This window comes from Cottoperca gobio, chromosome 17 (assembly GCF_900634415.1).
Source record: "Cottoperca gobio chromosome 17, fCotGob3.1, whole genome shotgun sequence".
Lineage (NCBI taxonomy): Eukaryota > Metazoa > Chordata > Actinopteri > Perciformes > Bovichtidae > Cottoperca > Cottoperca gobio.
The window spans coordinates 22424542-22450105 of NC_041371.1; the positions used below are offsets into that span (position 1 = coordinate 22424542).

The window sequence follows — 25564 nt, forward strand, 5'->3', positions numbered from 1 at the left end:
GATGGAGGCGGTAGACCAATAACTTCCATGTTCTGCAAGGTTAAATGACTGGTTTTGTCAATGGAGTCTGGTGGCTTTGAAGAGAGCATAGAGGCTTCAGTTCCCCGTCTGAAAGGGCTCTCTGACGACAACATGAAGAGGTGAAATATTCCAAATATAGCAGCACATTGCTTTGCTCCTGTGCGGTAACTCCTGTCTGTTTCAAAGCAAAGCTATTCTTCTAACTTCACAATAGATATAGAAGGTTAGTCGAGGGTTGGCAGCACTATTGGAACTGGATCAGGGACTATCAGCTGGACATACTATGCATCACCAATCGCAGTTTAAACCTCTTCAATTTAACCACTGAGGAAACTGCAGAGAGCCCAAAGAAAAACAGCTTCCCTAAATACTTGATCCACTTTGTGCCATTGTGGTTCAATAATGATCCAGGGTCACGCTTTTCTGGACAGGAAAACCAATAATCCAAGTTCCAACAGTATTCTCCCCTGTCATGCAAAACTGTGGAAGATTTAATCATTGAATTATTGTTCTTTAGGTGCCAAAATAACAGCTTATTCCACACTTTTGAACAGTGGTGTTATACTCCTGACTAAGTGTTGTTGGACACAGCATGTAATCTTGTTAATCCTTCCTCACCTCCACCTCCTCGACAGGTTCAGTTATTAGAAGCTAAGAAACAGCTAGAGACCCAGAACACCTTGCAGCAGAAGACCAGAGAGTTGTTGCGTGGCGCTGAACAGCAGGTGGCAGCACTGAAAGCCCAGCTGGCTTCTGCTTCATCCTCTGAGGCTGTCACCACCTCCAGCAGCATGACCACCGCAGCTACCAGAGCTGCAGGCCTCCGAGCACCACTGAGAGGTAACCAGCAGCACCCTTTAATGAGGGCCATATCTGTAGTGTGTGGACAGTTGATAGGAGCTTCAGAAAGTGTCACTCTTCACTAAAGTGGATCAGACTTTTACGAACTCTAATGCTTTAACTGTCAGTGTTGAGGTCAGACAAAAACATTGTTTCATGCACTGCTCAATTTTTGAGATTTGGGCTATTATGCTTCAATAACATGTTTTCTCATGAGTTTTTCTCAAACCCAAAAATCTCCACTTCAGTAGCGCTTACATACACCACACTTTCCAGTTTGATTCTTATCTATATTTTAAAGGTTTCTACTGAGGGGTTTGTTCGTATATCATTCAGAGCCTGATTTTATAAAACATTTTATTCCTAAAAACATGACAAAAATTTATTTTTTCTTTTATGGCTGTTGACAGTATTTTATGATGTGATACAAAGTGATATCTCAAATTCCCTCCGTCAAAACCTTTTGACTCTAATATGTCACAAAATGAAGCAAGACTTTTGAACCTGGCTTTATCCAATGTTCACATTTCTGCTCTGGAAATGCATGCACATTAGAGGATATTTAATTGGATAATGCCTTATTAGCATATGTAAACATACAATTTCAGAAAACTTGTAATACAAAACATAATTTTCTTAATGTAAGTACTCAACTGGGGAAGTTTCAAGGTGATATCTATTAGTTAAAATGTTTACCCTATTAACCTGTAGTGTCTCTCCTTAACGCCTCTGTTCGTCTCTGTGTACCCTCAGTACGCTCTCCAGTGCCAGCAGCCTCACAGCAGCTCAGCCAATCGGAGCAGGAGATTGCAGAGGTGAAAAGTCTCCTGCGTACTGCCGAGGAACTAAACGGTGAAATAGCAGAGCAGCTAAAGAATGCTAATGCTACTGTCGAGCAGTACAGGGCTGTGGTACTGACTCTGGAAGACAGCCTGAAGAAGGAAAAGGAGGTACAACTCTTCATTGTCCTTAGTAATTCAACATCACACTCTTCTCGATCTTCTTCTTCGTCTTTTCATACACACCTGTCCACACACGTGTAAACTGACCCTCCTCCATTCTTTAGTCTCGCTCTCCTTTGGAGCTCCGGCTGAAGGAGTCCGAGGAAGTGCAGAAGCAGCTGGAGAAGGCGATTTTAGAGGCGGAGAAAATGAAGCAGCAGGAAAGAGAAGAGAGAAGAAAGGCTGTGGATGCTGTGGAAAAACAAGTAAGCCAGCTGCACACAGTTATACAAGAGATAATAACAAGGTATCAAATGAACGTGTGTAATGAGATGCGTCGCTCGTACTGATGAACCTACAGAGAATCATCACAGAGCGTTATCTTTTTCAGCTCAGTGTTTAGCTGTCCGGCCAACAACTTTACTGTTCTGCAAAAGCAATTAATTATTTGTCATTTACTATCATCTGGTTATATTCTTTCAAATGTCAGGATTTGCTCTTTTTCTCTGTTTCATATTATAGTTATAATTATATATATCTTGACTACAGGTAATCTGAAGACGCCACCTTGAGCTCTGGGAAAATGTGATGGGCCTTTTTTCACTTTTTTCTAGCATGTTATAGACAAAAAAAGATCTTTAATTAAAATAATTGTTAGTTATAAGCGCCGTTCTTCAGCACGCAATAAAACAAGAAATAGTTTAACTGACTATAAATCCCGGTAGCTCACCCGGTAGCACTGGCGACCCATATATAAAGGCTGAGTCCACTGGTTCGAGTCCGACCTGCGGCCATATGCTGTATGTCGTTCCCCTTCTCTCGCTTTCCCCCTTTCACAATCTGCACTTCACTAAAGGCATGAAAAGCCCAAAAATATATATATAAAAAAAAAAAGAATTCAGTCAGAGAACAGCGCTGACCAGCAATTTCAGTTGCACTTGAATAGGAATGGGACGATACAGGAAACACTCAGAATAAGTCGATAGTCGTGACGAGCTGTCCTGCTCACTATTATGGAACAGACGTAAAAAAAAAACATGATTTATGATTAATTTATTTATTCATATTTACTAAAAAGGATGTTGACAAAAAAAGTATGTGTGCTATCTGTGACGCAATACAAACATTTGTTTCTTAACAAAATCTAAGGCAAAGTGATTCCAGTATGTTTTACTCCCATTTTAAGACTAAGCATATTTTGATGATTATGGGATAGTATCTTGAATCGCAATTATTTTGGGCAGGATAATTGTGACATTAAATTTTCATAGTGAACACACTTGAACATTGGTGCGTCGGTGTTGACGGTTATTTTCTCGGCTGTGTTGTCCAGGTGTGTGAAGTGCAGCGCAGTCTGAAGTCCAGCCAGGCAGAGCAGCAGGAGGCGCTGGAGAGAGCTGCCACTGCTGTTACACTGGAGCAGAAGGCCGTACAGGACAGCCTGCTGCAGGTCCATTAACACACACACACACACACACACACACACACACACACACACACACACACACACTGATGCTGCTTAATATCCCCAGTCCCCACCAGTTGTGTTAACCAGTGTGGTCTCAACTGTTTCCTGTCTGTCCTCCTCTCAGACTAAGCTAGCTGGAGAGGCGCAGGCTAAGTATGAGCGAGAGCTCATGCTTCATGCTGCTGACGTGGAGGCTCTGCAGGAGCTGAAGAAAAGATCCCAGCAAGGTGTAGCACAGAATAGGGAGCTGGAGGAGCAACTGAACAAGATCTCGTCCCTCCTGCAGGAGAAAACTGTAGCTTTGAACACAGTGGAGAGACAGCTGAAGGTAGGACGACTAACGCAAGAGTCCTTTTTACACAGCTTTGTATATGCGTTTATCAAGCATAACCAGCTAATCATTATTAATTAAAAATATTTCTATTAATGTAACAGTTTTGCCTGTTGCCTTTCCAAGATTCCAAAGTGTGTTTCTGATTGGTCAAAACTGTTTGACTCTTTCAGGAGGATCTGTCCACTCAGAGTCGTCGCTGTGTGGAGCTGGGGAAGCAGAATACTCTCCTGCACCAACAGATGGATGAAATGGCCACCAAGAGCAGTCGGATGCAGAAACAGCAGCAGCAGCTGCTTGACCTGTCGTTCACTGAGGAGGGGAAGACCACTGAACAGATACTAGAAATACTACGGTAATGCAGCGACCCCAAGGCTGGCTGTGTGTTAGTCTTGATACTTGAGGTTGTTAATGTAAAAAACACTGAATTTTACAGTTTTTATTTATCAACTTAACTTCTCAGTGTGAACTCATTAGGGATGGGGACCAAAACCCAGTATTAAACGGTCCCCCGGGCTAAATTACATTTCTGGTCCTGTTCTCGATATTGGAGAAATGAAGAAAATAGATTTCCTCTTTATTTAGGCTACATAAAGGTTATCTTGCACATTTGATCTCATCCCACATCTCTCTTTTCTCTTAAAAAAACAACAACCAAAAGAACCTATAAGTACAGTTAAAGTATTGAATTAATACAATCTTACAACAATAGCCATCCCTAGAACTGATTTGGGATTGAGTTTGAAACATATGTGCGTGTGTGTTGTAGGTTTGTGCGGCGTGAGAAAGAGATTGCTGTGGCTTGTGGTGAGGCGTCTGGTGAAGAAGCTCTTCGCTACAAACAGCGAGTGGAACACCAAGACAGAGAACTGAAGGAGCTGCAGGAAGCGCTGAACTCTGAGAGGGAGAACATGCAGGTATGAAGTGAAGGAGGGATGAAGACTGATTTGGGGGCTCATTGGTCATCTTACCTTTTTAAATGATTCCAAAATCACCCCTGTGTCGAAAGTAAACCTAGCATTATCTCAAAAGTGAGGATCTGAGCACTTGCAGCCACTGTAAAGCTAGGTGGTAGATAATGTGGAATAATAAGCACCAAGGACTCACTGCTTTGCAGAGAAAAACACGTTTATGCTTACACAGCTTATTACCGTCCCTGTTCCATCGTAAGTGAAGTGGATGATGGGAGACAATCACAATAGTGTGACTTAATGTGGTTCCTTGCCTGAAATATCTCCGAATACATTTATGATCTAAAATGTATGAGTTCCCTTTTTTTTATGTTTGATTGATTTGCTCTTTCTGGTTGTGGAGGAGGCATTGCCTTCAGCAGGGTAGCCAACTATTACTTTAACAAATTACAAATGCTGACTTGAGGCTTAATAGGGCAAAAGTGGAACGAGCTGTTTATTCTAATTGTTCTGTTTCCCCTCCTTCCCTTCCCTCGCTGCTCAGGCCACAGCGAAGACTCTGGCCCTGCAGGAGGAGCAGCTGAAGAAGATGGAGACCATCGGCGCTCTCCAAGATGCCAACAGGATGCTGAAAATGGAGCGCGAGAGACTGGAACAAGAGCTGCTGCAAGCTCAGGCTAAAGTGAGATTCAAGTGTTGCATGCCATGTGTCTCCATTTCATTCTCAGCTGTGGCTACTTTTGATCAGATAATCCAGCCATGCTTTTCAGCTTCATCTAGTCCCTGAACCTCTCTCTGGCTACACTTTCATCAAGAAGCACAAGTGTTTGCTCATGTTGGTCGTACTTAAGTTCATAACTTGAAAGTAGCGATGGGCTGATATAAAATTCACAATAAGTTGATCATGGGGAGATTCCATTATTGGGATAATCGTGAATAATCTCACATGAGTGACTTGAAAAAGCTGTCTCGCTCGCTCTCATGGTAGAACAGTGAAAAATAGAGTTAAAATAATAATACTGGAATCCTCATGTAAGAAAGAACAGACTCGCACAATGTTTCTACTTTAATCATTTTATTTATGCAGGGGGACCTTTATGATTTATGATTACTGTATTTAAGATGGTTTGTTTTGCACTAAATAGGATATGTGTTCTATCTGTGATGCAATAAGAATAATTGTTTCTTAACTAAAAGTAGGGTAAAGTGGTTCCACTATGTTTTAGTGGCATTTACAGTTTTAAGCATATTTTGATGACAATCGTGAATTGCAATTATTTTGGCCGGTGCCTAATGAAACAACAAATTCACAAGAAAATCCTTTCATCAATATAGTAACATACTTTAAATATGTAGCGACTGAGGATCGAGCGCTGGAGGTCCGACACTCAGGATATTTTGAGATGCAGATTAATGCAGCCCAACTTTGAATTAAATTGTTTGTTTTCACAGTAAAACTTTGCATTGTGTATATACAAAAGGCAGGTTGCACAATTACCTAGAATACTGTCAGGAGAAGAGGAAGTTCCTCCGTAACTTTGTCTACAGAGCTATTCCCCTTTTATACCCATGCTTCTACATCACACCACCTCCACCAGTGAGCCCTGAGGGAAACTTTAACTACTCTTAAACTCCTGTAAATCTTCCTTTTATCTTCATCAGGTTAAAAAGCTACAGTCAGACATCAGCCCACTACATCAATCTTTGTCCCTGCTGTCAGAGAAAAATGGCTCCATGCAGGCGGATAAGAGGATACTGGAGGAAGACCTCAAACGCTGGAAGGCCAAAACACAGGTAACTGCAGTGTGAGTGTGTGTTTAGGAACATGGACAAGAAGGAGGGCAAGAGTGCGTATATCTGCATTTACTATATATAGTATTTTTTCCCCTACTGCAGCTTCACAACTTTTTTACACATATGTTCTGTTGTTTATTGCATATTTCTTATATACTGTCCATGTTGTTTCATTAACTGCATTATTATTTAACCGACGGCTAAATACTATTATTACGATTATTTAAATACAGCTCATGTTTTGCATTTTTATCTTTAAATGTCTACAGTTACTGTATTAGTTTCACTTAAACTCGACTGTCTGTCCCTCTACAGCAACTGGTCAGCCAACAGAAAGACGGCGACGTTGAGGAGAGACAGAAACTGGCCACTGAGAGAGAAGCTCAGCAGAGACGCATCACACAGCTCGCTGAAGAGACGGGCAAGCTGAAGACTGAACTGGCCAGGTAACACACACACACACACACACACACACACACACACACACACACACACACACACACACACACACACACACATATTCAAAGAAATATAAATGGTGTTTTGATCCACATTCCTAATTCTGTCAATGTGATTATTGAACGTGTGCTGCATGCTGTTTAGTAGAAAAAATATATTATGACTTCATTAGCCAACACAACTGATCTAATTTCATGAATTTATTTAGATTTATCTAATCAAAATATTTCCTTGAGGTGATAACTATGATGAAAAACAGAACTAGAATGGTGAGCGCCGCCTCCTGATTCAGATTGGCTCCAACATTGATTGGGCTCTTCACTTGGCCCATGCCGCATCAGGCTGGATGCAACAAAAAGCTTACCATAAAGATTGCAACACACTAAAGCCCCTTCCCTTTGGAAAACACCCTCTAACATCTGGCTTTGGTCTTCACTGGGAAAGGCTACAATCAGCATTCATTCCAGGACAAATAACTCTGCAGTAGTTAAGATATTTATCCTGTTCCCGCGCGATGCAAGTTGAAGTAAAGATATAATAAATAAAATCAACAAGAATTTTGACAATTAGAATTATTTATTAACGTACAAAACATACAATTAATGTTCTCCTCAAAGCCACCAGACAGCAGTGACAGAAACAGTCATTTCACCTCGCTGAACATTGTGAAACACACTTCATTCAAACTGGACAGAAACAAAATAGAACTGATCAAAACCGTCTTTGTTAGGAATTCCACTGTTCCAACAATCACCAACTCTGGTTTGAGAGTTTGAAAGAGAGACTGAAGTATTCTTGTTATGTGTGCATCAGATCCAGCGCCAGCAGTAACTCCGCTCAGTCTCAGCTGCAAGCCCTCAGAGACTCTGTGGCCCGTCTGACGTCGGAGAGAGACGGTCTGAAGAAAGACCTGGAAACAAAAAACAGCGACATTTTGGAGAAGAACAGGACCATCACCCAGGTCAAGAAGATAGGACGACGCTACAAGACCCAGTATGAGGAGCTCAAAGCGCTGCATGACAAGGTGGGGCTGCGGTCGGGGAATGAGTTCACGTCAAAGGCTGCAGTATGGATGGAAACTGAAATAGTGAGTTGTGTGTGTGTGTGTGTGTGTGTGTGTGTGTGTGTGTGTGTGTGTGTGTGTGTGTGTTCCAGCTGGTTGTGGATACTGCTGCTAAAGCTGGAAGTGAGGCAGGTCCGAGCCACGAGGTGCAGCAGGATCTGACTAAAGCCCAGGAGGAGCTCAACACACTGAAAGAGGAGATGCAGAAAAAAGTGGAAGAGGTGAGCAGGAAGACTTTTTATTAACCCAACATACATGCTGTGTTAATAAACAACACCTTACTTTACATACAGTACATATAGTTTCACATGTTCAGTCTGTAGCTGCTCATTTTGAAACTGTACAAACTGCTACTATCACGATAGTCCATAATCAGACACATCAGTAGTCACAGAATGCTTTTGTTCCTTTACATTGTACGATTTTGGCTGTCTGAGAAGTTGACAGTTGTTGGAGAAACTTGGTCAATTCTTTGCTCATCAATTCCAAACACTCTGACACTTATTGCCCCAACCAGGCCCAGAAGTCCCAGCAGGAGCTGGAGGAGGCCAAGAAGGAAAACCAGCAGACCAAAGACAAGCTCCAGGAGGTCCAAAACCAGCTGACACAGAAACAGAACCAGCTGACACAGGTACTGCAGCACATTCAGATTAGAAACTGTCACCAAGTCTGTATTTGATCTGGCCAGGATGCCACAATTTCTTTAGAGATGTTTAAGTGGTAATGACACCGATGTGGAAGGTTTCACCGGTGGAAAAAGTAAATATAGGGAGCTCTACATACAGAATATATTACAAAGGCTCGATCGTTACCTCTTTACTTCTGTAGGTCCAGTCCCAGTTTTCCCAGACTCAGACTCAACAGCAGCAGAATCAGAACCAGCTGACCCAGAGTCAGAAAGAGCTTCAGCAAGCCAAGACCCACAGCCAGCAGGTGAGAAATGCTGTCAAGATGGATATGAATGTCGCTGTAACCCCAGAACCAAAATAAATTGACCTGACAATTGGCCCACATTACCAGCCTAGGCTTCTGCTTTCTCATTTAAAGGTACAGAACCAGTTAAAATCAGCTCAGTCTCAAGCTCAGGCCCGGCAGAACCAGATCCAGCAGATCCAGAGGGAGCTCCTCCAGGCTAAAGAAGCCCTCCAGCAGAACCTGGCTAATCAGAAAGAGCTACAGCAGACCAACCAAAGCAGTCAACAGAGCCACAACCAGGAAGTCAGTAACATCAAGACTGCTCTCAGCCAAGCCGAGAGCAAGGTGAGCCTCCTTTCTCTTCCACAGTATCTGTGTATTGTGTTTGAATACATACTTGTACGTATACTTACTTACAATACATACTTACATTTACTTTACTTACTTTACATAATTCTATCATGCAGTATAGGAGGCATTGTTTATGCTGGTCATGTTTTGACAGCTGTTCAATGGAAAACCATGCAGTTAGTCAAGAAGGAGCCTCTAAAGGACCGTTAAAATGTGATTGCTGATGCAAGTGGATTTACTATGATACATTTCAAATTTCAAAAGCATCTTAACGTTTTCAGATGATGTTTATGCAGTAATTGTCACTAGTACAAAAACAACAGTTTGCTGCTCAGACTGTTGACAGTGTGGACGTTTAACTCTGAGGGGAACATCTCTTACTAAAAGTTCCCAAACATAGCAGCTGACTTCCTAACCTTGATTGTTTAAAAACAAAAAATGAAGCTGCGCAAATCCTGCGTAATAATTAAATGTCTTTCTTGTACATTTAATAAGAGCATGTTTTAAATCATAATGCCTCTACTCAAAAGGATGATGCTGTTGTATTGAAAGCATGGGAGTTTTTCATGCAACACTTTAATCTGTATTTGTAATTCCCTCGTAACAGGTGACTGAGTTTCAGGGCCGCCTGGACAGCCAGCAGAAGGTTTGGAAATTCATGATGTCTGGTGATACGTGTTGATTAATCTGTACTGTAGCATTTAAATACTTGCTGTATGAAGTAATTAGATTGATCTACTATATGGATGTACAGAAGCTCTTTGCTATTGGTTAGGTGTAATAAGTGAGCCAGAGTTTACCACCATGTTTGCATTTAATACGTTCAGACTAACTAATCAATCTGTACTCCTTCCTTCAATTTTTCTCTTTATAAATTTTCCCCATCTTTCACTACTTTTCTATCTGCCCTCTGTATCCATATCACCTGCATAAACCATCTTTCTTTTTAAATGTCTCACTTCCACAACGTGTCGACCTAATTGTTGCTCTTTGTCAGATGGTTGGTGAGCGTGAAGCAGACATCAAGCGTCTGCAGGAGCAGCTAACTGAAGCTAACCAGGCTAATGAAGCTAGCCGAGCCACGCAGGCCAACCAGAACCAGAGTTCCCAGTCCATCCAGGCCGGTGATTCAAACGTTGCTAGTGACGCTAACCAGGCACAACAAGAGGAGCTGACAAAACTCAGACAAGAGGTGCTTTCACATCTTTCCGGAAATCATTTTTAATTGTATTTATTTGCATTTCTCTATTGACACTTTTACATTCTTCCTAATTAACAGTGAAGAGGCACAAGCCAATAGAGTCTATTAAAGGAATACTTTACCACCAAAATGACCATTTGTATAGAAAGTATTCATCCTGTGTTACCTTGAATTGCAGAAGAAAATGTTGTTTGAAGTAAATACAAAGTCATGTTTTGTTTTGATAGTTTAGCTGTTGTTAAAAGCGGAACACATTTTACATTTGGGGGTGAAGTATTCCTGTAATATTGTCAGAGCAGCAGTTATAATGCAGTGTTGTTCCCCTGCAGCTGTCTGAGAGCAAGAACAGAGAGGAGCAGCTCAAAAAGCAGATTTCTGAAAAAGAGGAAAAGACTAAGAAGGTCTTCATGGGAGCCAAGACCAAAATCAACCAACTAAACGGTAAGTCCCACAAGCACTTATGCACACAGACACTACATTTAGGACATACTGACAAATTACAACTAAACAAAGAAGCTCCTATTTTCCATAAACTTGAGAGTAACTTGAGTTTGTTCCCTGCACCTTGACCTGTAGGTGCTAAGGAGCAGCTCAGTCAGGAGATAGAGCAGATGAAACAGAGTAAGGAGGAGCTGGAGGTGAGAATGAACGCCCTCAAGTCTCAGTATGAAGGACGATTTCTTCGGCTGGACAGAGAGCTGAGAGAACTGAGAGAGACGCAATCACAGTCTGATGCCCGAGAGGAACCACAGGACCAGAGTGGAGCTAAGGTACGTGTGGACATGAAGCTCCATACACTGAGGACACTGATCATTTCATCCTTTCGTCTTTGAAATAGACCAAACGTTTTTATAAGTTCTGGAATTATGTGTACGCCCAAACACAGAGAAGTAGCATTCTTTTTTTCTTCTCTAAGTATAATGTGTGATTTGAATTGTACAACAAAGTAGGCAGAATCTGTCTGTCCTTTAGTATTCTGTATATGATGTTGCTATTGTTCCAGCAAAGCAAAGAGTAACAACACGTGACGACCTGACAGATGCCCACAGCTCTGCTTGAAACTGCCTCTAGATGAGACAAAGTTTAGTGGAGCGTGCTGTGATGACATTTTGCTCTCAAAGCAAGCTACTTTATTGAGATATTATAACATTTCTCAAAATATTCCAACTTTTTTTTCCCTCAAAAATATATAAAAAAAATTCTAAATACTGCAACTTTTTATTCAATACAATGACTTTTCAAAAATATCCCCCAAAAAGTTTTTTGATCAAAATATTATGACTTAAATCTCTTAATTTAATCGCCCTCTGTGTTACAATGTCCACTCCGTCCAAGTTATTTCTGTCATCTAATTGCAATGTTACAAACCTGAATCTGTACTCAGGTGGGGGATCAGGCCAGATCTGCAGACCAGAGGCAGATCTCTTTGAAAAGTCCTGCCCAAGACCGGGGAAGGTAACCAATGAAGACATACACACGTGCACAAACACCGGAAACTATTGTGAATAGTTGTAAATATACTTTTCATTTACACTTTTCATAGAAATGTTCTTTTTACAGTCATGGATGTAATCAGACATGTCTAGCTTAACATTGTTAAAAAGTATTCAGAGACGGATAACATTGGATCTAGTATGAGTCATAAAAGCGTAAAGTTGTTTACAGTAATATATAATAAAGACAATAAAGTAAAAATAAAAAACAACTTTTCATGCTTTCTCCATCAGCTCCAGCCTGTCTGACCCTCCCACCGCTAACATCCGTCCCACTACAAGTACTCCATCTCCTAGCAACAAGCCAAGCCCCTCCCCTGGTAGCAAGGCTACACCCCGTGCCAGCGTCCGGCCAATGGTTACCCCGGCAACTGTCCCCATCCCAACACCTACTGCTACTGTGATGCCAACCACACAGACTGACAGCCAAGAGGGTGAGAGCAAGAGATGAAAATAAAATCATTTGTTGGCCTTACTTTAAAGAGGTTGAATATGTTCACTTAGTAATGGTTACATGTTACTTTAGCCTTGTGTCAGAGTGTAATCTAAGGTTTCACCCTGCAGTGCTGATGACAGCAGGAGCCGTTGTACACTCTACCAGCTCCAGTCTGGTGAACACACCCACATCAATAACTCAGCCAACCAGCACCCAGGCCACAGCTTTTGTCCAGCCCACCCAGCAGCAGGCAGCCAATCAGGACTCAGGCCTCAGTATGGAGGCAGAGCGACCATCAACATCCTCCTCCCTGAGTGGAACAGGTGAGACCTTGTCTCATCAGGCAGCAACTCTTTACAGATAACCATGAAACACATTAACAGGAAATAAGACACTATCATTGGCCTGTGGTGTATAATGTATATACATATAACAACCTCTCCAGTGGACACTGAGGTCTATGATGACGAAGGGGCTTAGCCCCAGGGTTAATTTTGTTAACGAAACCTGACAAAATGTATTCATCAACCTAATCTTGACAAAGACGAGACGGCATCAACGTTATTAAACACTAACTGACGATATTAACATAAGACGAGACTACAATGTAGTTGAAAAAAATATAAAATTACCAAAATCTCTCTTTATTTTCAGCACTTCCACCTTCTCGTCCCCTCTCTGTCTCTCTCTCAAGTGTGCACACACACACAGCGAGCGCTCAGTCCGTCTCGGTCCTATATCACGTGCTACTATACTGCACAACGTTTTCCGGATTGGTTCGGATTGTTGATCAATGCATATTTTTGCATGCTGTGTGCAGAGTGGATTGGCTCTCTTAACGGTCCTACGCACTTCACTAATGAGCATAGTCAATGTGTGACAATGTGACTCAGAATGAAGCTGCATTCCTAATCCTTTAACCTGTGTTTTTCATCAGATAATAAGAAGATGAAATCTGATGTGAAATAAGTTTGGTTATAATCAAATTTATTTGTATAGCCCAATATCACAAATGATACATTTGTCTCAGTGTGCTTTACAGACTGTACAGGATACGACATCCTCTGTCCTTAGACCCTCGCATTGCACAAGGAAAAACTTCCCAAAACAAACCCCATAATTAAAGGGGGAAACATGGAAGAAACCTCAGGGAGAGCAACTGAGGAGGGATCCCTCTCCCAGGACGGACAGACGTGCAATAGATGTCGTGTGTACAGGATAAACAACATAGTACCAATACAACATTTGACAGAAATTATGTTGTGTTGAAAAAAGAGAAAGTATGGATGAATCCAGGAAAATGTCAAAAAGGCTTCCCGGTGTCCAGCAGGACCAGGGCAGCAGGCGCATGAGACACAGACACTCTGGGGATGATGCCCCGGATGATGAGTTAGTAACATACATTTACATAAATGCATACAGATAGAGAGGGAGAAGAAGAGAAGGAAGAGAGCAGGGAGGTGTCCCCCGGCAGTCTAAGCCTATAGCAGCATAACTAGGGGCTGATCCAAGGCAAACCTGAGCCAGCCCTAACTATAAGCTTTATCAAAAAGGAAAGTCTTTAGCCTACTCTTAAATGTGGAGAGTGTGTTTGCCTCCCTGAACACAAACTGGAAGCTGGTTCCACTGGAGAGGAGCTTGATAGCTGAAGGCTCTGGCTCCCATTGTACTCTTAGAGACTCTAGGAACCACAAGTAACCCTGCAGTCTGGGAGCGTAATGCTCTAGTTGGTTTATAAGGTACTATGAGATCTTTAAGATATGCTGGAGCCTGACCATTAATTGCTTTGTAAGTCAGGAGAAGGATTTTGAATTCTATTCTGTATTTTACCGGGAGCCAGTGCAGAGCAGCTAATACAGGAGTAATATGATCCCGTTTCCTTGTTCTTGTCAATACACTGCTGCATTTTGGATCAACTGAAGAGTCTTTTTGGGACAACCTGATAACAATGAGTTGCAGTAATCCAGCCTTGAAGTAACAAATGCATGGACTAGTTTTTCTGCATCATTTTGAGACAGGATGTCTTATTTTTGCAATGTTACGTAGATGAAAGAAGGCAGTCCTTGAGATTTGTTTTATGTGGAAGTTAAACGACAGATCTTGATCAAAGATGACGCCAAGATTCCTTACAGTGGTGCTGGAGGCCAAGTTAATGCCATACAGAGCTTCTACGTCATTAGAAAATCCGTTTCGGAGGCGTTTAGGGCCAAGTATAATAACTTCAGTTTTGTCTGTTTTTAACATCAAAAAGTTGCTAGACAAGTTTTTATGTCCTTAAGGCATGCTTGAAGTTTAGTCAATTGATTGGTTTCATCTGGTTTAATTATGACAAAAGTATTGGCTTTGGCTTCACTAGATTGACTGAACAGTGAAAGGTAAAATAATAAGAATTAACACTGCTCAGTCTTTCCACTTCCCAATAACTCCATCCACTGTTGATGCCCAGCTGAACAGTTTAATTGGGTTAACGTGTGTGTGTGTGTGTGTGTGTGTGTGTGTGTGTGTGTGTGTGTGTGTGTGGTTTTTAAAGCGGGTTCAAAGCGAAGCAGAGAGGACGAGGAAGAGGAGAACAGACCAGAGAGTTCACACACACCTCCGACCTCTAAAAAGCTACGACTAAAACCAACGATGGCACTGCAGGTAAACACAAACGGAGACAAAATGTTCTTCATTTAATGCCTTTTCATTCTCAGTTTATCCTCTCAGTGATACTCGGGTCACACGTAATGCTGTTTTTACATGTACTAAATTTATCCTATTTTGTAGTTGCTGTCACGAAGAAGAACTTGGGTTAAATAATAGAATAAGAGTATTTGTAGTTTTTTCTTTTACTTTGTGTGAGTTAATGTGACTATTAGAAGGAATGAACATAAACACTGATTGCACAGCTGCAGTTTCTTATTCAGTAATCAGACGATGTATGAAGCTCACTTAAAGAAACTTTAAGTAGACTGGGAAATATAATCAAAGCACAATACAGCTCGTTCACATACGATAAGATAAACATTTGTGTCGATCATAAATGTGACGTTAAGCCTCTAAAAGCTCAATTCAACACTTCCTTGACTGGCAGTACTGTAACATAAATGTTGTTCATAATATTTAGGTACATGTTGAAAAGCGTATCACTAAAGAAGCAGCTCTGCCATCTTTAGTTTTTAGTGTTGTTTTTGACACTGTTTCTTGTATTGTGTCTTTCAGTTCAGTCATTATTAACGTACTAAGTGTGCAGTTACATCTGTGTAGTTTGGTGTGTTTCAGTTGGAAGGGGATGAAGAGATTGAAGGAGAGCTGAGGGACGAGGGGGAACGGCAGGATTCACCAGATGACAGTCAGGTCAGTCACCAATGAACTTCATGTGACGGCTACAGAGGACGGACTTAATGTTTATGGTTTGACCAGTATGGACCCTTGAAAGACGGTAGAGATTTTTGGATGCAAGTTGAAATAACATGATGTAACATTGCATGTTGTCAAAAATGAAGCTGTATTTATCTTTATATAATCAATGTCCTCAAATAAACTCGTCTTCACCTCTGGCCAGACACTGAGGTATGAACCCATAGTGATATACAGAATATGAAATTAAATCCTGCAGTTCATATCAAGATTTGACAATATGTTCATGCACACGGTCTTTCATCCAGAAGCTCATTTCATAGTGGAAATGGTTTATAGTTGAAGTGACTACAAAAATAATACTAGTCTACAACAGTTTGGTAATCGTGTCAATCATTTGTGAAGTTGATGTGAAGCTTTAATAATAATTATTATTATTCAAGAGGATATCTTCCAAAATGAGTCATTTTAGTGTCTTCTGGACATCTGACCATTGTTCCATTGAGTGACTGTTGACTTGAAAGTTATGAACCTACACTTATATCTATAATTAAAATGGTTGTTGGTTGCCGCTATAGATGAGACGGAGGCAGATTTTAGTCTATGTAGTTAGGTAATAGGGCCGCACGATATAAAGTGTTTTTCTTAACCGTCAACTTGAGGGGTAAACGTGTCACTGCGATATTACACTACACATGTAACAATGTTCTTTTTTGCAATGTGTTGTATTTAAGCAGCTTGTTTATCACTAGTAATATTGATATCACGATATTGAAGAACGGTACTACAAACATGCACAGAGAAAGAGATTTGAGAGATTGGATTGTAATGATGATGGTTTGAAATGTTTAATAATGGCTTCATGTTTGGGCTGCAGGAGCTTCCAGACGATTGTTTCCCAGTTTTAGCTGAAGATGACGAGGACATGGAGAGAGTGTCCCAGTCTGTCCCCTCTGATATGATGTCCTCTCAGGGCTCCGCTATCATTCGGGATGTCATTGTGATCGACACGGACAGTGAGAGCCGTGAGAGCAAAGAGGGGGAGGAGAAGCAGGAGGACGAAGAGGAAGATGAGGAGGAGGAGGAAGAAGAAGAAGATGAAGAAGAAGAAGAAGAAGAAGAGGGGGTGATGTTCTGTTTTTTTACTCGCCAAAAACTGTTTTCAGCTTTGATCTGTTGTAGTAAATAACAGTTTTTTGTATCTCCTTCAGTATAAGGAGGAAGAGGATGATGATGATGAAGATGATGGAGACAGCGGGATGAGGGGAGGAGAGGAGAGTAATGAAGAGAGCAGGGAGGCAGAGGAGGAGGGAGGGGAGGATGAGCCGTCAGAAGCTGCCAGCGCTGAGGAGAATGTGTGTGGAGCGTCTTCAGACTCGCAGCAGCGTCCCTCTGAGCCGTCCCACAGCAGTAAGCACACTGTCGTCTCATTTCACTGTTCCTCCTGTTGACATCCTCTAATGCGAGTAACTCTTCTCTTCCAGATGAAGGCAGCAGCAGCGCCACATCAGAGGCCGAGCCCCCCAGAGAGCCTGTATACTTCCCACCAACCTCCTCCTCCTCCCTCACACCCCGCCTGCCCCACCCACGCAGGCCCCCACACCCGCTCCCACCACGACTCTACATCCAACCTCCAGCTCCGGAGCTGGGACCCCCACACACACAGGTACACCACTCGATCAAAAATAAACTAAACAAAAAACATTTCTTTGTAAAGTTGGCTATAGCTTTATCACACAAGATATAACCAGGGTTTCTCCAAAGATCCAAAGAGTAGACTATTAGAAAAAAGGAAAAAAAGGTCATCTATTATCTAGGTCTGATCTATGATCTCTGCTGTGTTTATGACTTAAAAGCAGATGAAAAAAACATTATAATATGTTCTTTATTTCTATAGTCAACACACAATAAATGTACCTTGTGTTGGAGAAATGGAGAAATTAAAACTTATTTAGAACCTGGGGTAGTGGTGCATGTCAGCCTCTTGTGGCCAAAGTTAGTGTTACGACAAACATTTCACCTGTTTCCACACATGAAAACAAAGTAACTTTGAAAAATGTTTTTTAACCTGGCAAATTTCTTTCCCCGCCTGTTTCACATATTTTTTTATCACCTGTTTTTTAGTCACAAACACAGAAGAGAAAACAATTAAAATGAGACTTAGAAAATAGATCACCAGAATGTTTTTCTCTCACTTGCCTCTCAGGGCTTAAGGGCTTTGAAGAATATTGCATTTAACTTTGACATTTTAGCCATTTAGAAAGTTTTTAACATCACTGCCTTGAAAATGTCCTGGAATATAGTTACCTAAATAACTAGTAAAATACTCTGACAGTGATGACCTGTGTTTGTTAATCAGAGACAGTCCTCTCAGCTGCGCAGACCATCAGTAGGACGCGGACCTCAACTAACCCCTGGAATAGGCAGTATGGTAAGGTGTGAGTGGGTGTGTGAGAGAGAGAGAGAGAGAGAGAGAGAGAGAGAGAGAGAGAGAGAGAGATTACATTTACTGTTAATGGTGTCAAAAAATTATCCTAAATGTATTATTGGTCTAAAACAGATCATGCAGTGTGTATGAAGCATGTGAAATAAATCTGTGTGTTTGTGTGTTGCAGCAACATTTCTTTGATGATGACGACAGGATGGTTCCCAGTACTCCCACTCTGGTAGTCCCACACCGCACTGATGGCTTTGCTGAGGCTATACAGTAAGATCTACACACGCACACAGACTGTAGTGTAAAATCTGGAACATCTAGTGGGCATTTAATCTCTATAATATTGGTGCTTAATTCTGTGTGAATGTTAGAAAGATCAGGGAGATTTTCTAATGGTGTAGTCCGTCAGAAGCTAAATCCAGAAGTTGTTAATAATAGCAAGAAAACCCTGCACCATATTTCAAAATAAAAGTCCTCCAAAAATGGTGAAACATCAAGATGAACTTCTTGATTCAACCTTCCAGAAAGTTAAACTAGAGGTAGTTCGAACCTGCTGCTGTACTTTCAAAATCCATTTTTTTCCCAGAATTTTGTATTATTTATGTCTTTTAATCATATATTTAGCCATGTTGTAAAGTTTAAAAAATAAACACTCCCAAATGTTATGATTTGATTAAAAGTGGATAAATCATGAGCCCTAGACCAGTGTTTCTCAAACTTTTTCAGAACAAGGACCACTTAACCAATAAAAAAACGCTCACGGACCACCTTACTCCCCAAATATCCAAAAACAATAGGCCTGCTTACCACTCCAACAATATATTACAAATGACAGTCTAATAATGACAGCTTTACGTGACCTTCTCTATATCGCTCGTTCACAGATTAAATCAACAATACAAATACAAATACGTATTCTACAAGCGTTCATATGCGATTTAAACGGTGAATGCTGATAGATTTTACACATCATATAATAATAATAATAATAATAATAATAATAATAATAATAATAATAATGAGCTTTATTTGTATAGCACCTTTCATACAAGAATTGCAGCCCAAAGTGCTTCACAGCAAAAACATAACAATTAGTACAAGATTAGACAGAATAAGAGCATCTACAGTACAATAATCACAGTGTAGATGTAAATGAGTCTGAAGTACCATTATAAATATAACAGAATTAAAATAGCAGATAAAATAGCAGAATTAAAATAGTATAAAATAACATTGGAAATCATGCCTAGTTTCCCTATCTCTGCCGTACTTAACGACCCTACTGCCGGGAAATCACATTCATCACACCATTCTTGTAAATGTTTTAAACTGTCAGAGCCATATTATTATTTTAAGTATGAGATCAACAATGGGCCCCTGTGGCCTTTCAACTGGTTTACTCCCTTCGGTTAAAGCCAGTTTTTCTCCAATACACATTTATCAGAGAAACTTCCTCTTGTTCCCCGTGGTAACACAGTCTATTTGATCTCAGGTTTTTCAAAAATACACACTCTGAAATTCATCTCAGTTACCTTTCATTCAATGTTAAACCAGGCATGGCAAAAATGTATGAAATCATTTAAATTAGTTTAAAGTGGCACCATTAAAAGGCTAAGATAAAAAGATATAAAATATCACCATTAAAAGGCTAAAGTAAAGAGATATGTTTTTAGCTTACTTTTGAAGATATTGAGCGAGCTTGCCTCCCTAATGTCTGCAGGTAAAGTGTTCCATAGCTTTGGTGCATAATTGCAAAAGGCTGCATCCCCGATTTTTCTTTTGGATGTTTCTGGGAACATTTAATAAACCAGTAGTGGATGATCGTAATGTTCTTGGGGGCACATAGTTTATTAGAGAGTTGGCAGTGTAACTTGGTCCGGTTCCGTTTAGGGCTTTGTATACAAGAAGGAGGACCTTAAAATCAATTCTAAAAGTTACTGGAAGACAGGGTAAAGCAGCTAACACTGGACTGATGTGGTCTCTCCTCTTGGTTCTAGTCAGCAGCCTCGCTGCAGCGTTTTGGATGAGCTGAAGTCTCTCCGTTGTTTTTTTTGGGGGGCCGGTAAAGAGTGCATTACAGTAATCGAGTCGGCTTGAGATAAAAGCATGGATTAGTTTTTCAGCATCCTTTTGATTTATAAATTGTCTGATTTTAGCTATATTTCTAAGGTGGAAGAATGATGTTTTTGTCACCTTGTTTATGTGGGATTTAAAGCTTAGATCTGAGTCTATGATAACACCAAGACTTGTGACTTCAGGTTTAATCAAAGGAGTACGTTTCTCCATGTTATTCAGCATCATCTCTCTTTTTGCTACAGGACCTACTAGTAGGATTTCAGTTTTCTTCTTATTTAATTTTAAGAAATTATTGCTCATCCATTTATTTATTGCTGACAGACAGGTGGTGATGGAGTTAATAACTGTAGTATCATTTGGTTCAGCAGAGATGTACAGTTGTGTGTCATCTGTGTAGCTATGGAAGCACACATTGTGTTCTCTAATGATGTCCCCCAGTGGTAGCATGTATAGGGAGAACAGTAATGGACCGAGGCAGCTCCCTTGTGGAACTCTAAAGTGGGCATCATGCTTCTCTGACACATGATCTCCAAGCCTGACAAAATACTTTCTCCCTTTGATATATGTTCTGAACCAGTCAGAAAGAGCAACCAGTTTTTCTAGACGATTAATTAGGATGTCACGGTCGATCGTGTCAAATGCTGCGCTCAGGTCTAGCAGATAAGAATTGAGACCTTGTTTGTATCAGAGTTTAGTCTGAGGTCATTAATTATTTTAGTCAGAGCAGCCCGTTAGAAGAGACGTGTTTATAATATTTAGGACGTGACTTGAAATGCTGTCGAATATGCGCTTAAAGAATGCTGTAGGTATCGGGTCAACACAAGAGGTGGAGGAGTTACATTCCATCACAGTTTTATGAAGCTCAGTTAATGTGATGCAGGTGAATGTTCCCATGGTTACATCACAATGTTTGCAGATGTTCTCTGTGTCTGCATCATAAGTGATGCTGGCTCTGATTGAAGTTATTTTATTATTGAGGAATAATGCGAGTTCTTCACACTTTGATGCAGAGGACTGCGGAGGGGTGGGGGCAGTGTTCAGTAGTTGGTTAATAGTCGAGAATAGTAGTCTAGAATTTCCAACATTCACTGTGATAATCTAGAAAGTAATCCTTTCTTGCCAGCTGCATTGCTTTACCATAGGCAGCCATGGATTCTTTGTAGATATCATAGTTAACTGTGAGCTTAATTTTCCTCCATCTTCATTCAACTGCTCTACAAGTCCTCTTAGTCTGAGTAACATTGCTGTTGTTTAACCATGGGGAGATTTTGTCAGTGATCACTCATTCTTTTTGACCTTTAATGGAGCAACAATATCCAGGGTAGATGACAAGGTGTTGTTTAGATTTTCAACCATGAGATTTAAGGAGCAGTGCTGAATATTTTCTTGGCCTGTACAATGTGGTGATGAGCAAAGATAATTCTGCTTTGAGCTCAATAGCAAGATATTCAAATGATGTAAATTCACCTAGGTCAATATCTTTACATACAAGCGACGCTGATAAAATAGCGGCAATCCCTCCACCTTTCCTATTTTGCCTGACTGCCTGGTAGTATTTATAGTTTGGAGGACACATCTCAGTCAGTGTTGCCACACCAGTAATGTTGTTTAACCAGGTCTCAACTAGAAACATACAGTGCAAGTTCTTTTGAACTATCATATCATTAATCAAAAAAGATTTGGTAGCCAGTGATCTGACATTCAGAAGAGCCACTTTTAGCTGCAGGGAGTCTGTGACTGCAGTCAAAGCCGGTCCTGGCTGTGCACTGATATATCTAAGATAACCAGACGCAGTGCGTGCTGAGCAGTGATTATTTAGTCTGGTAGTAGTTAAAACAGGAACGGCATGACCAGTTTGGGGCGGGTGATGTCCTTGAGTGTCCATGAGCGGGCTTTTGGCATAAGCCGAGGGGGAGGTGCGGGGGACGTCTGGGAGGGGGGAGAAGAATGGGGGATGATGGTGGGGTATGATGGTTTTGAGCGGGGGGTTATTTGAGGTGTCAGTTTAATACCACCTTTCACCAATTTGTTCATCCTGTCCAGATGAGGAAGAGGGGGAGGGGAGGGGTAGGGTGTCTCAATGCTACTCCACAAAATTTCAACTTCATCCATGTCTGGTGGTGGAGTTGAGGGACTGGGGTCCTTGGTGTGCAGGCTTGTTGTGGCTGGTACTGCAGCAAGGTCACTCGCTCCAGTTGTTTGGACGTCATCATGGTGGTTATCTGGTGGTGTGGGGGATGGTGTCTCCTTGCATTTAGCCAAAGTCGGGTGGCTAATGGCGTGATCCATATTGGAAGCGAACAGTTTTTCTCCAGATCTGTTGAGAGAAAGTCCATTTCTTCCAAAAAGGCCTCTACGCTGCTAGAACAGATTGAAGTTGTCAATAAAGTTCACTTTGTGCAGGGGACAGGCAACTGATAGCCACCTGCTGAGCCCCAAAATTCTGCTAAAACGATTCACTCCTGACCTGGCTGGTGGGATGGGACCACTGATGTATGTTTCAATGTCTTTAGAGCCTACAACTTTTAGCAGTTCAGTAAAGTCACGTTTTAGTGTTTCTGTTTCTCCCCTTGAGATATCATTATTCCCCGGATGAATAATAACCTTGTTCACATATTTGTGGACAGACAGCATTTCTGGAAGTGTTTCTGTTATGTCACAGATCATTTCATCAGGGAAGCAGTATGTTTTGGTATCTTTCTTACCGTTAATGTTAATGCCTGATACAGTAGAGTCGCCGATAATTAGCGTTGCTGGCTCAGTGATCTGTGGTCCTCTGTTCGGCGCACATCCTCGATCCGCTGTTTGCTCAGTGATCCGCTGATCGTCCGTCGGCTTCTGCGGTCCTCTGCGTCTCGTTCTGCCTGAACGGCGCGGGACTGACAGGCGAGCTGGGTCCTCCAGCGGCGATCCAGACTCTGTTTGTAGCGGTAGGAATCTGTTTTCCAGCTGTAGAGACATCAGTGGCGGCGGGGCATTCCTTGCCGTGTTCACGGCTACAATCCATGGTTGCGTAGCGGGGGTTGATGTGAGCCGTTGCCGGCATGATGGCAGCGGGGGCCAGTCTCTTTCTGTCAAGTCGGGTTCTTCTAGTTTGTTAGGGGTGGCTTTAAGTCCTGCTCCACGCTTATTCCAGATGTGATTTACATGACTGTTTTCCGGGGCAAGCTGTAGCTTCACCTTTGGGGGGTCCATTGTATTGTTGTATCCTTCTCTTCTAGATTAAATATCTTTGCCTGAAGTACTGCAATCTTCTGTAGATGTCCACGGCAGTCCGTGCAGGGGGGCATATTCGTTAAAATTTAATTAATATTAGCAGAAAGATGCAAGCAGAGGTAAGCAGGGTCAAGAGCAAGCACAGAAGTGTCCGCACAGTAAGAAAGCAGGAAGTGAATGTGAAACGTAGACTACATTTATTACCAAGTTAATGTCCGTACAGAGCCGCAACTTACCCACAGCAAGATCGTTTGCTACTGAGAGATGCCCAAAATGCAAACTGTGAGGGCGTCTTCAACATGTGTTTCTTAAATTCATTACGTTTTCTCTCAAAGAATCCTGAAGGTTTCCCAAAGTAATCCTTGTGTTTACTCTCAAAATGTCGCTTGAGCTTGGCGGGTTTATAGCCTCATTCGCCAACGACTCGTAGCACAAAACACAGTGTGGATTGGGATCCTCTTCATTTCCAATCCAAAATAATCCAAATTTGATAGTAGTCGCCGTGATATTTTCTCTTCACTTTAGCGCTGGAATTTCCACGTTCAAGTCGAGTTTCACAGCTTTCAGCCGGGTGGAGGTTGGACGGCGAACCGCTCTCCTCGGACTCAGTAACGCACACAAAATCACTTGTTGTCGCTGCGGCTGAACCACTTGTAGCTTCTGAATCACCTGCATCAGGACGATGAACCTTCACTGTCGCTTCAGATTTGTGATTTAATGTTCTATTTAAAATTATCGATCCATCTTGGCAGTTGACCACGGATCATTGATGACGTAAAATGAACCCACGTAGCTACTCTACCTCTATGCTACACTCTAGTCTATACTAGTCATTTTTAAACAGTTTGAGAAACACTTTAAACTTATAATATATACATATCAAATGTGACATTTTACCAATACGCTCACAGACCACTAGCGGTCGCTCTTTGAGAAAGACTGCCCTAGATGTATATCAGTCTAACTAGAGTGGAACGCAGACAATTTACCTTAGAACATTTTTTACTTTTGAACTCATACAAACAACTCTAACAAAACAACTTTAACTTAGTTATATTATTATAGTGTTTGGATAATCTTGGAAGAATGCTTCATGTGAACTGTGCCTCTCACCTGTTGCCTCCCATGTGTGTCTCCTCAGTTCTCCTCAGGTAGCAGGTCTGTCCACCAGGTTCAGGTTTGGACCTCCAGAAGACCTGCTGCCTCAGACATCAGCCTCACACTCTGACCTGGGACAACTGGCCTCTCAAGGAGGTAATACTCACACTCTCACACTCACACACACACACACACACACACACACACACACACACACACACACACACACACACACATACACACAAACTAATTTCAAACTGACTGTTGATAAATCTCTGTCTGCCTTACTGCTGTGTGTGTGCAGGTCTCGGGATGTATGAGTCTCCTCTGTTCCTGGCTGCTCATGATGAAGACGGAGGAGGAAGGAGCGTCCCCACCACACCTTTACAAGTGGCTGCACCAGGTGAGACACACTCTGTACTCGGGGTGTCACTATTGTCCAAATCTACGATTCCATTTGACTTCAAATTTTGAGGTCACGACTCACTTTTCGATTTAAACTTCTTCTTTTTCAGCAGTGACGTGACTTCTTAAAAATATTTTTCATATCCACCAATGTACCACAATAAGGTTATATGGTCAAATTTGTATATTTATTTGAAATATAATAAAGAGTTATTACAGAGGTATTCAACTAAAAGTCAAAGAATCCTTTGAAAATCCCCTCAAGCAAAGGTCCGGAGCATCATGTCTAACTTGCGTTATGAATTAGTGTGAGATATATTGAAGCAGGCTTGAAGCTGTATCAACGTCTGCATGTAAACAACTGACTGTCAAATCAAATATAGAAAGTACAATTCAAATACATAAAATAGCTTTTGAAAAATAGTGCATCTTAAAATAAAGTTCTTAAATTTTTGTTTTCCCTCAAGTAAACTATCAGCTTCTGCACTCATGCACTGCTTGACAGCCCCTCATCAGTAAATGTTTTTTTTGTGTTGACCCAAAATCCAAGCAGCTCTGAGGGAACATTCATGAGCAGGTTGTTGGGCAGTGAATGAATGAGTCAGGATAATAATAATACATTAGACTTGGATAGTGCTTTTCTTGTAACTGGATTGATCATATTGGGCTCTGGGTGCTTATTTTCTGTGCCCTCAGTTCAGACTTGAGAGGGTTTGTTTGGTCAATAACGTTGTGCTTTGTCTCATAGTGGCGTTTCACATCACCACTG

At 41.4% G+C, this 25564-nt stretch overlaps 1 protein-coding gene across 1 annotated transcript in view; it reads left to right on the top strand.

Annotated features, from left to right (window-relative positions):
- LOC115022433 (nucleoprotein TPR-like) overlaps positions 1-25564 on the top strand; it is a gene marked incomplete at its 5' end in the record, with an annotated part of 37684 nt that overhangs the window by 9408 nt on the left and 2712 nt on the right. Inside the window, 31 exons of the mRNA XM_029453407.1 lie at positions 657-861; positions 1615-1811; positions 1928-2068; positions 3136-3252; positions 3395-3598; positions 3775-3956; positions 4371-4518; positions 5057-5194; positions 6175-6306; positions 6622-6752; positions 7579-7789; positions 7921-8049; positions 8346-8459; positions 8657-8761; positions 8876-9088; positions 9702-9740; positions 10092-10286; positions 10625-10736; positions 10872-11065; positions 11680-11750; positions 12023-12222; positions 12353-12547; positions 14755-14864; positions 15486-15560; positions 16441-16689; positions 16775-16973; positions 17048-17229; positions 17923-17994; positions 18179-18270; positions 24434-24546; positions 24695-24793. Coding sequence (XP_029309267.1) covers positions 657-861; positions 1615-1811; positions 1928-2068; positions 3136-3252; positions 3395-3598; positions 3775-3956; positions 4371-4518; positions 5057-5194; positions 6175-6306; positions 6622-6752; positions 7579-7789; positions 7921-8049; positions 8346-8459; positions 8657-8761; positions 8876-9088; positions 9702-9740; positions 10092-10286; positions 10625-10736; positions 10872-11065; positions 11680-11750; positions 12023-12222; positions 12353-12547; positions 14755-14864; positions 15486-15560; positions 16441-16689; positions 16775-16973; positions 17048-17229; positions 17923-17994; positions 18179-18270; positions 24434-24546; positions 24695-24793 — 4564 coding nt within the window. The remainder of the gene's footprint in view (positions 1-656; positions 862-1614; positions 1812-1927; positions 2069-3135; positions 3253-3394; positions 3599-3774; positions 3957-4370; positions 4519-5056; positions 5195-6174; positions 6307-6621; positions 6753-7578; positions 7790-7920; positions 8050-8345; positions 8460-8656; positions 8762-8875; positions 9089-9701; positions 9741-10091; positions 10287-10624; positions 10737-10871; positions 11066-11679; positions 11751-12022; positions 12223-12352; positions 12548-14754; positions 14865-15485; positions 15561-16440; positions 16690-16774; positions 16974-17047; positions 17230-17922; positions 17995-18178; positions 18271-24433; positions 24547-24694; positions 24794-25564) is intronic.